Source organism: Pecten maximus, chromosome 15 (genome assembly GCF_902652985.1).
Source record: "Pecten maximus chromosome 15, xPecMax1.1, whole genome shotgun sequence".
Lineage (NCBI taxonomy): Eukaryota > Metazoa > Mollusca > Bivalvia > Pectinida > Pectinidae > Pecten > Pecten maximus.
The window spans coordinates 23,171,388-23,183,506 of NC_047029.1; the positions used below are offsets into that span (position 1 = coordinate 23,171,388).

Below are 12,119 nucleotides of genomic sequence, written 5' to 3' on the forward strand. Positions count from 1 at the left end.
TAAACATATTTTCTGTGTCGTTTCTTTTTGATATATATTATAACAAAAATAAATAGTCTTCCAAACGCTTCAATGAAGGGGCCCTAGCAGCAAATTTCAATGCGTCAACACGACGATGAACATCGGCAAAAATTACAAAATGGCTGCCGATCAGGTAAACGCGATTTCTGACCGGTGTTTTTAATTTGTATTTTGCATAACATTCCGAACTATTTTTATGTTGATGGTGACACCATTCACTTAGGATGAGATTGCTTGTGTTTATAGAATAATAATGAATGACTTTACCAATCGATCCATTGCGAAAACGGCAGTATTTTTCCACATAATTCCATGTGACAGAAAATGCTTGGTCATGTCTTGAAAGAATCGGGGAAAACATAAATTTACATTTAATGTTTGTTGTACTTTTATTTAATCTACTTTTGAATGAGACGTCTTACTCTTTTTAAGCCTGTATAAGATATTGAACATATTTAAACATTCAAGAGCTTGCAATTGTGAATAATTCAAATAAAAAACAAAGGCTTAAACATTAAAATTTCTCGTATTTGCACTTATATTGCTAATATGTAAACGGGTGATCCGTAATGTAAGAGTGTAAGCCAGACGACGACGCAATGATTAATTTCCACCGGTAGCAGACGATGGGATGCTGGATTTTCCAAACGGGGCCGAATTTCAATAATGTTGTCGTGAAACACAGGGGCATATGTCTAGTCTTATATTAACACAACATTCAGAATTATCTATATTTAAATGCTTTACTGGCGAATGGTTTAATATAAGACTAGACATGCCCCTGTGCAAGAAACGTAACAAAAAGGTTCACACCATATGTATTGTACCTGAGTATTGAAATTTATAGTTGTGGAACAGTGTTCCAGCTAGGTCGGGTTAGCAGGGCGCCCTGCCCCTAATTCAAAGTTAGAAATGCGCCCCGCCCCTTTTCCTGTAGTACTGCCCTTTTTCTAAGTGTCATTGATGCTCATTTTGCCTCGTATACTCTAGATCCGATTTGCTGAAGCCATGCAATATACAGTCAGCCAGTCAGTCACTAATTGGCCACCTGTAACACCAGTCCCCTTACCTGTAGACCTTTATCCACGGTACTGATGGACGCTGCCCGAGGCAGAGATCGGTCAGCTGGGGATCGAGCTGGTGTTTTATAGATTCATTTAACCGTGACGAGTCGATAGGATCGGTTGGTAATCCAATTAAATCATGATCACGAAGGCTTTTTGAAGATGGACAAAGTAATGATAATGGATGGAAATGTTGTTTTACTTATGTAAACAACTTTTGACAAGACCGAAAAGAGCCGCACGTTTGTCGTAAAGTTATCCCATGAGCACGAGTGCAATTGCCGATCGATCTATATATCTTTGAAATTTTCTTCACATGACAACACGAAATCCTTCTGGTTTTAACCAAGCAACTTTTAAGTAAATGATCATGAGATCACTTTCCAGTGATTTTCCAGTGATCAAAATTAGCTTTCGGTTGATTTTATTTGATGAAGTTTGGCGGGACGCCGGAAATGGTTCGTTGTAAATGCAGATGTCGCAAATTCCTTGTTGGATTGACGGATTTCTATACAAAATGTTTATTTTTCATCAATAAATAAAGGACACATAAAAATATCTGCTTATGTGAATAATAGTTGCAAAAGTTTAGTTTATATTTTGTTATTTTCGTATCTGAAATGCCGACTCTGCATTAACTGCCGGTCATGTGATAGCCAAGTGAACACGGGGACCGTTCGTTTACGAGAGCAACGGAACAAATGTTTGATCAGAAACTTGCGAATCATGATCGGCCCTTATTCGTTTACCATTTCTTATAATTAATTCAAGAAAATGTTAACTTGCTATAAATTCCTGATTTTAGTTTACCGTTATTTCTAAAAAGTCTAAAGTGAAAGTAGAAATTTACCGCCGCTTACAAGATACATCGCAGTTATTTGGACGAAGTTTATTCAGATATTAAATAATATAATTTCTTTTACTTAATCATTTTTTTCTCGTATATGCTTGATCACCTTTTCTCTTTTGCTCTATAATATCTTCACTTACAATTAGTCGTCTTACAATCACAACGGACAGACTAACTTCTGGTTGAAAATATCGCTCTGTTGACTATAATCTGATAGTAACTTTTTGATTGGACGTAATTATCGTATATATGGATTCTCTCAATACACCCTTAAATTGAAATAATGCAAATATCATTTTATTTTTGAATTACTCCATAACTTTTACCATCAAAATTTAAAACAATATTTGAGGAATAAAGAGAAGAAAGAAGACATTTTTACACACAAACAAAATAATAAAAAAAAATCAACAGATTTCTATTTGTCTCTATGAATCAAGTCATATGTAATGCATGGATGTACTTAAATTGTCCTGTAAAATAAGGTAGAAGATAGATAGGCCCGGAAAAAATGTCGCGCACAAAAATGCCCTTTTTTTAGGCAGCGCCCTGCCCTTTTCAAATCCTAGCTGGAACACTGTGGAAGCTTTAAACTGATGTAAAAATGTGTAAAGAAATAATTTATTTGATACTAGCTATATTAAAACTCAAATGTTGGCTTGAACTCACAAATCTTATAGTTTTGTCCTAATGATTGATTATCATTAAAAATTGACAAGACAGATGTATGGTGTCTCAAAAGGGCCCATACAAATCTACAATGCATATGAAAATTTGGAATTGTCAAACATGATTATTACATCATTAAGTGTTTGTAAGATTTTGGTGCTGTCAAAATAAATTCAATATGACGGAATTCCTAGCTACATAATCTGAAGGGTTCTGATGTAAATATCACCTTGAAACTTATTTAACATTAAATCAATCTGCACATAGGCCTACAGCAAGATTGTCAGAAAATTAAGACTACATGTACTAGCTAACTAACAATTCATATATACATTCATAGACATATTTATCAAGAAATGGAAATTCACCCAAAAACACTGTTGAACTAAAGTCTTATATTTTCTATTCCAATGTACTTGGCCTATTTCATGAATATTCTTTAATGTTAAGGAAACTCCTAGTTAGCTTAAACTTTTCCAAGGGAATATGTATTACAGAATTTAAAGAAAAGTTCCTAACATATCCCCCCCCCCCCCCCCCCCCCCTTAAAATCCACAAAGCACAGTGTAATATTCAACAATCAATTAATATTTTGCTTTGTAGTGAATCAATCTATAATTTTGTTACTACATCAGGTTATTTTCCCATGATATATATATATATACAATAATCCAAGATGTCTATTCTCTCATTTGACACTAAAGTTTCTAGTCCTTTGTGATATTTTAAAACTGAATTATTTGTATGTTACAGAAGATGGAGGTGGACGACAAGTCTGTCCACCATGAAGGAATAAAACAGTACTACATCAGCAAAAACGAGGAGTTGGAGGTAATTATGAATCTATATAGTGGCTTATTTATCTGGAAATACAGTGTAAAGTACATACAGAAGTATGTTATATATTGCAATTGCATTGTCTTCAAAAAAATCAACTAAATGTACTGTGATTTGTATGTGTTATATTTTAACTTTTTAGAGTAGTATATTCTGACATGAAATATTTAATTACCAATGTTATAAATTTCTCCTGAGGTTTTGCAAACTGGAAAGGATATCATTTGATCATTTGACATAGTGTTGAGAATCAATCTAAAATTCATGATTGATCATTACAATTTCTTCATTGGTCGGTGATCAATTACTGATCGATCATGAACAGAAAGACAAATATCTGCCAAATTACTTTTATTTTAAGCCATCTAGCTATGTTTTAAAATGTTTTTATTGGATTTTGCTTTTTGAATTGACCAGTGATTTTGTTCATTTATTAATTTTAAAGTTGACTGTTAACTCTCTTTCAATGTTAAAGTTGAACCATGACTGATCACAACAAATCATGATAGATTAGTCATTGTAGTTAGAGGTAAAACGTCAACTCATTGGTTAAATCAATTAATTGGAACAACAATAGTTTGAATTCAAGCATGAATCATCAGCCATCATATATACTGTAGTGATCATTATATTTTGGAACTGTTAATCTGAAAAATATAAAACAACTTGCACTATGCCAATAAGATTATTACGACATCAAGTTACGGCATAAAACAATTATTGTTATTTCTTGCTTTCTTTTATTCACAGCTTGTGGTGACAGAAAAAACACAGAATTTAAGACGTCTAGCAGCTCAACGAAATGAACTCAATGCAAAAGGTAAAAATTGATAACTGTACCCAGTGTTATTTTCATCATTTTATTGATAAATATCTGCTCAGAATTCACTGAAAAAAATTATGATACTAATAAGGCAACAAACAGGATATATGATGAATACATCAGATCTGAAATTAATCTGTTTGAAGTAAACAGCTTCATTGTCTTCTATCAATTGTAATGTTATAGATGTTGTGATCAGAATTAACTATTATTGTTAATTTCAACAATTTTGATTAAAACCTGATTAATCTATAATTTTTGTGCAGTACGTATGTTACGAGAGGAACTTCAGTTACTACAGGAGCAGGGATCATATGTGGGAGAGGTTGTCAAAGCTATGGACAAGAAAAAAGTTCTGGTCAAGGTCGGTATCAAAAATTTCTCTAGCTTCATACACTAAGATGGTGTTTGATTTCTTCATAAGGAGCTTTTGAGATTTTGCATTATTTGTCTGTCATAACGGAAACAATATAATTATGGCTGAATAGTCAGTATCATTCTTTTCTAGCTTAGTACATGGCCATATGTAATTCACATATTTTCCCATCAGATACTTAATGTTTTTTTGCAGATTTTAGTTAAATTTACCATCAATTGAGCTGGCTTTTCAAAATAATTATAAGATTTTCTTTTAAAAGATAAAACGATATCTTAAATCTCACTCCATTATTATCCTGAATTAAACTTTGTCTTAGTATTGTGTTTAAACATTAATTACAGTTAGATGATTTACCTTGTTGAATTGTTTTATCTTCTGCAAATTACAGGTACATCCAGAAGGAAAATTTGTTGTGGACTTGGACAAAAATATTGATATAAATGACATTACACCAAACTGCAGAGTCGCCCTGAGAAATGACAGCTATACACTCCACAAGATCCTCCCTAATAAGGTAACTGATCAAAATATAGAGCAGGGCTTTTTCTCATTGGTAAATTGGGAAAGATTTTTTCAGGAGTAAACTGGAAATTTTGGGAATTTGGCTTAAATATGAAATAATTTCAGTTCGGAATGGAGCCCATTAAATGCCCCTAAAAAGCCCCCAGAAAAAGCCCTGTAGAGAAATTATAGTAATGAACTCCACAAAATTGTTCATCGTAATTATGGGTCCACAATAGCTGAGTCACATAGCATCAGACTAATACAGTCTCTGCTAAGTATCAGAGGGTCCTGGTGTGGTTTGATATCTACGCGGAGTGCTAATGGTTTCTTAGGAAGCAGAGATCAGATACTTTATTGATATGCTTGTGTACTTGGGTATGACACGACTCAGTCTTGTAGGTTATTGAGTGAAGTAGCCACCAGCTACTACAAGGATATTCTACCTCAAAATGTCCCTTGTTGTTGATGGGTCAATAAACAGGGTTACCCAACAAAACAACACACCATTACAATATAATTTATTATAAACATGTACAGAAATAAGTAATAAACTGAGAAGAAAAAAGTTGAAAGTCATAATAAATGTCATACATTGAATCTGATTGTTTATGGCTTTTATTCTAGGTTGATCCTCTTGTGAGCCTTATGATGGTGGAGAAGGTACCAGACTCCACATATGAGATGGTCGGCGGTCTGGATAAGCAGATCAAAGAAATTAAAGAGGTCATTGAACTGCCGGTCAAGCATCCAGAACTGTTTGAGGCCCTTGGTATTGCTCAGCCAAAGGTTAGTGTATGCCGTTAGCACATGAAGTGTGTAGCAACTCTGAGTACCTACTGGTTATATGTTTAGTAAAAGTGAGGCGGAAATGATTTGTATTATACTTGGAAGTATATTTTAATCATATGCAGTTTGAAAAAACGAATACATTTCAATATACTTTATAAGACAGGTTTTGTTTATATATAATTCTATCTGCTGTGTTGATAGGCTGTCATCATTTACAGTGCTATTGTTATTCCATCAGGGAGTACTTCTATATGGTCCTCCAGGAACTGGAAAGACATTACTGGCTCGTGCAGTGGCCCACCACACAGAGTGTACATTCATCCGAGTGTCTGGCTCAGAGCTTGTACAGAAGTTTATTGGCGAGGGTTCCAGAATGGTCAGAGAATTATTTGTGATGGCAAGGTAAGGACCTATTTAAAAGATCGAAAATAATCCTGACTTTAGAGTAGAATTTACTTGTCGCATCCTACAACATGATTGTTCATGATGATTAAAGAATGAGCCTTTTGTAGAGATTTCTTTTGTGATGTTTCTGTGTAAATTTTGAAACTGTTATGATCTCCATGGTATGTGTTCTATGTAGTGACATTTGCAGTGATATCCATTAGGCTACTCAACTTAGCCACTTGTAAAGATAATGTGTTAGGCGAGTGCTATGTCTATATTTCAGTGATATGGTAGTGACACTCCAGTAGACCAGTCATCATTGAGTGTCAACATATTTGTATACTGATTTAAATTCAAATCTGTGCTGTACTAATGTTAAGTATTGAATTAAAAATACTGAAATCATATGTAAATAGCTTGTGTAGTAAACCACTCTTTTTATGGCGAGACAGGATTAACTTTTATCTATTGTGATTATGAACATTAATGATAAAATAACTTTATGTAAAGCTTATTCTCTCTCATTCTAGGGAACATGCTCCATCAATCATTTTCATGGATGAAATTGATTCCATTGGATCTTCAAGATTAGAAGGAGGATCAGGAGGTGGGTCACAAGAAATAAGTTTTATGAATATACATGTATAAACCGGTTGTTTTAATGTATTATATATGTAAGTGACAGCAGGTTTGGAATATTTGGGGAGGTAAAGGTTGGCATGTCAAGCGTCATTTCTAATAAGACAGACAAACTTTATACAAGCGACAAGACAATCAGGTAAACATCAAAGAATTTGGTGTATATGAAAGTAAAGGTTCATCTTAAAACTGAATCATATGCCCTGTTGAGAGCTCTGGCTAATAGTGTGAGGCCAGATTGTCCCAGCGACAGGATATGAGCCTGTCTAATAGTGTGAGGCCAGATTGTCCTAGCGACAGGATATGAGCCTGTCTAATAGTGTGGGGCCAGATTGTCCTAGCGACAGGATATGAGCCTGTCTAATAGATTGAGGCCAGATTGTCCTAGCGACAGGATATGAGCTCTGTATCAAAGTTTGAGGCGAAGTTGTCCTAGCGACAGGATAGTAATTTAAGTAAGATTACATTGTTAATATCAGCTTTATCATTTGTCAAATCTGTTTTGATTTTATTTATGAGGATTACCTATAGATAATTGATATGACCTCTTCTCTAGGTGACAGTGAGGTACAGAGAACTATGTTGGAGTTACTGAACCAGTTAGACGGATTTGAACCCAAACAGAACATCAAGGTGAGATAAGTAGTTCAGAGAGGATGAACTCAAGCAATTTTAATCAAGAATTACTCTGACCAATGATTTTCAAATTATTTTTCCATAAAAAATGGGCAAAGTATGTGCAGCTGCTGTAATTTCACCTAAAAGGATTTTAGAAAAAACTAGCAAGTGAATATAACATTTGAATAGACATTAAAATCATTATAAAACTGCATCATACAGCTGATCCTCATGTTTGAAATAATCCTGCTGAGAAATGCACCATACAATCGAGCAAAATTGACCTATACATATAAGTAATATTATGACATCTAAATCAGGTTTCTTTTTGATTCCAGGTTATCATGGCAACTAACAGAATAGATATTTTAGATTCTGCTTTGCTACGACCAGGTAGAATAGACAGAAAGATTGAGTTTCCTCCACCAAACGAAGAAGTATGTAGCATCATCAGCTAATTAACCCAGCATTTAATGCACAATTTAGAAAAATGATATTATACAATGTGTGTAATAATATGCATAATAAAATACACATAGTTTGTCAGTGTAAGTAGTCACCATTTTATGTCTTCATATTGATTTCGAATTCCACCACGTTTGATTCTTGAATAGTCATTGACCAGGAATTGATCTGTAAACATGGTTATTTCCGTTGGGGTTTATTTTCGCGATTTGATAGATATACTATACACGTGATGGTTATTTTCGGAAATTAGTCTAGATACTATAGATACCATATACATCACAAAAGAAGATGTGTGAAGAACATTTTTGTGGTTGAATACCCTCGCACACTTAGTGTGAATTTCCCCCTATCAGTATAAATCTCCCCCTTGCATAAGTTTGCACATTTACACTACTTAGTTGTACATCTATAAAATAGTTTCATTGCCTTTACTATTATATATTATTTACTCATTTTATTTTAGGCTAGGCTTGACATCCTCAAAATCCACTCTAGAAAGATGAACTTAACCCGAGGAATCAATCTGCGGAAAATCGCTGAGATGATGCCAGGAGCCTCTGGTGCTGAAGTGAAGGTATGTGATCTGGTTAATAATATACCAGTTAAAGGAACCAAGTCAACACAGGGAAGACTTATCAAGGAACCAACGTAAGTCAACTCCAGGACGACCTATCAGATGTTGAAATTTCAAAATTAGTTCAGGGTTTCTCTAAATAAAAGATCAACTTATACTCCTTCAAAGTAAAATTTACAAGATTTGAAAGTTCTTTGGACATTGATTGGATTTTAATTAGGAATGAGGATGTAGTAATTTAATTTCATAATTTAGACATATATGTACATGTTATATAGTATTTGCCTTGTGGATCTGTGCTTCAATAAGAAAGGTTTAATCTGCAGGTTTTTAATACTCCTACCAACAAAAATGCCTGTAGGTGGAAATGCGGGAGAAAGCCAGAGTACAGGTATCTGTTGTAAACCCTAATGCATGTTTATGTAAGGACTGTGGATAAATTCTGTAATGTTTATTTCTATTACAGGGTGTGTGTACGGAGGCTGGAATGTATGCTCTAAGGGAGAGAAGAGTTCATGTCACACAAGAAGACTTTGAGCTAGCTGTTGCAAAGGTATAAACATATAAAAAAAATATGAACGTTAAAATGAATAACAGTAATTTCTAGTACTTTGTACATTTTGAACTTCAATATTTCAACTTACTATCCTGAAAATCTTAACACATTGTATCAGTATTCATAAATTAATGTCGGCAATGCTATTTTTGTGCTGTATCCTTTGAAGGCATAGTGTTATCCTTCATCTGTTTTGTCTTTCTGTTGATTTAATTTTATTGAAAAGTTTTACATAAGTTTTTCATGTTTTTAAAAAAAGTGATAGCATGCTAATATTTCGTTTTGCCTGAAAATTCTTTTGTGGTCAAACAAATGGAATATTTTTTGTTATATTTAGCTAAATATTGTGTTTAGTGGGGCATACATGTTTTAGAAACATTCTCTTATTATATTGAATACTAGTTTGCAGACTGTCATGCATATTAAGCACATTTATCTGAAATTTCTACAAGCCCTGCATTATTGAAAATTCAAAAACTTGATGAACTAGTGAAATTATGTAACTTAACATTCAAGTAATTTCCATGAGCTGGTCCAGTCTGCGGTGTTGTTTACACATCTGAGATGTCTTTCATTTCATCCTACAGGTGATGCAGAAGGACTCGGAGAAGAATATGTCCATCAAGAAACAATGGAAGTGAATAATTAGGGGAGACCAATTTGACGAGATGTGGTTACAGAGAAGATGTGGCTGAATATGTGATTTGTGAAAAGTTTCCATAGATTTCATTGATATTCCCAAACTCAAGATCAGTTGTCATCAGAATAGGGGCCACTTTCTCCAGAAGCAATGAGTTGGTTTTTGTGGGATTCTGTGTAGAAGTTTATTAATGCGGACATACTGCAGTAGAGAATATTTCCATTACTGCAGATCCTGGGTCTATTTGACAAAGTGTAAAGCAAATTCAGCTTGGTATGGCATAAGAAATACACATGAAGTTAAGTTTCAGTTTTCAATGATTATCACATTTCATAAATGAAGAGTGCATTTTCTTTAACGAATATCTGCTACCATTGATAGGAACCATTCATAGGCTATATTGAAGGAAATGAAAGAGAGCTACTGCGAAAAAACAGAATTTGTGTGTTGTATGTTTGGAGAGTCGGGTGTGTGGAATGAAGTGAGTCCGAGTGTGTAGCCATACAATAAGTAAAATTTAAGTCACATTTGATCAATTAAAGCTGAAACAGAGGCAATCTGAACCTGATGAAGGGTAGACTACCCTCAAAACTTATATTTATATTTCACTCTGATAGAGTAGGGCGATACCAAGTTATTATAGTGCTATTTGGTTAAATAAAATCTAGTACAGGTATTGCTCCAAGTCATGTCATTGAATAAGTTATGTTCTGTTGTCGGGTATAGATGCTGAATGCAGAGAGAAATTAATAAATTACACAGTCTGTTTTGTAATTTAGAAATTGTGTTTGTTTTAATTTTTCAAAATCGTCATGAAAGAAAACAAAAACCAGTCTGGCATCTTCTGACACCCCATCACCAAAATTTGGTAACTTGCAATTGGCATGTGTAAGTCCAGGTGAATCGGAATATTCAGACTAAGCTAGATTTTCCACTCCTAATGTAAATGTAAACGGGGAATCGTCTCGGTAATTTATATATATATATATACGTAAGTGCAAAAAATGTTTGCATTTACATATTTGCCAACTCTCTCCACTTGGGAGGGAAATTCCCAATCTTAGTTCATCTCCTTGAAGGCTTCCTACGTGTATGTGTGAAGAAATTGTTTAAAAACTTTTTAACACATTTGACTATTGTGACTGGAATAGATCAAACTGACTAGGCCTGTTGTAGTATAATGTAAACAGTCTGTCAAATCAATGTGTCAAATCTGACCATGATTCCAATTAAATGTTGTAATGTAGCTGTGGACGACAGACGGACAATTTCTGACTGATGTCTTCAGAATACCCTTCTGGAGAGCAGTGAAGGCAGGGTAGGAGTATTCGTTCTAGTTGTAATGTAGCATTGGTAACTTACAGATTCCTATCCAGGTGTTGTGTTGTAGAATTCAGCCACCGTGCAGTGAAACATTGAAAAATTATAATAAAAAAATCATTTCATTTCTGTAATTTTGTTTAACCTCAAAGACGTACCTATACACTATACACGAGTGCGCACTAAACACGCATATTTACGGTAAATCATATCTAGCTGCGATAACGTAGCTCTGGATGACACACAGGTGCTTTCTGACAGAGGATCGTCACCTGCCGAAGATCAGTGTAGGCAGGGTATAAATATTCGTTTTAATTCGTGTCCTCAACCTGGGCCTCTTGGTCAATAATATGACAGATTATTTAAGATGATATAGGCACAATTAACCCTTGTGACCTTGAGGAAGGTCAAAGTCATTTACAGGAACACACTTTGGTATGATAGGACATTAAACAATGTAAACCAAACAAATCACCCCAGTATGCTACAGTCCTAATATCTAGTCTCTTTGTGAGAAATTGTTAAAGATTAAAACAAATTTGACACATGTGGACTTGAAAGTACGTCAATGTCATTCAGTTGAACAAACGTAGTAGCTAATCAGCTCATCATCCCAGCATGTGCTTGTCAAATACATTACCCTGGACCTTTGGGTTTTTGAGAAGTCATTTCGATGAAAAATAGTTTACGCTGTTGCCGCCAGATATATAACCTGCCAATCAGGCAGGTGAAATCAAGGTCTGTTTTATGTTACCTTTTTTTCTCATTCAAGAGCTTTAGTCTTATTTAGCATTCCACTATCAAGACCCTGTGCCTCTTGGTTTTTGAGAAGGTTTTGCACATTACACTCCCATGACCATGAAATCAGTCAAAAACAACAAAGGGTACCAATGACTTAAAACAAAAATGTAATTTTAAATCAAAATTAGAGCAAAATACGAACGAGAAATATACATCTATATGGAGATCCATGAAAAAAAT

At 34.3% G+C, this 12,119-nt stretch overlaps 1 protein-coding gene across 1 annotated transcript; it reads left to right on the forward strand.

Annotated features, from left to right (window-relative positions):
• Positions 1-62: 62 nt before the first annotated feature.
• LOC117343765 (26S proteasome regulatory subunit 8) lies at positions 63-10,600 on the forward strand. Its single transcript, XM_033906252.1, has 13 exons — positions 63-154; positions 3,358-3,435; positions 4,192-4,261; positions 4,531-4,628; positions 5,032-5,157; positions 5,772-5,933; positions 6,175-6,338; positions 6,854-6,930; positions 7,519-7,595; positions 7,919-8,017; positions 8,512-8,622; positions 9,089-9,175; positions 9,766-10,600. The coding sequence occupies exons 1-13, from the start codon at positions 116-118 to the stop codon at positions 9,817-9,819; spliced, it is 1,242 nt and encodes a 413-aa protein (XP_033762143.1). The 5' UTR covers positions 63-115; the 3' UTR covers positions 9,820-10,600.
• The last annotated feature ends 1,519 nt before the right edge of the window (positions 10,601-12,119 follow it).

Coding starts and splice junctions, on each gene's coding strand:
- LOC117343765 (XM_033906252.1), top strand. CDS start 116: ATGAACATCGGCAAAAATTACAAAATGGCTGCCGATCAG. Junction 5,934..6,174: donor TTGGTATTGCTCAGCCAAAG/GTTAGTGTATGC, acceptor TTATTCCATCAG/GGAGTACTTCTATATGGTCC. Junction 9,176..9,765: donor TTGAGCTAGCTGTTGCAAAG/GTATAAACATAT, acceptor TTCATCCTACAG/GTGATGCAGAAGGACTCGGA.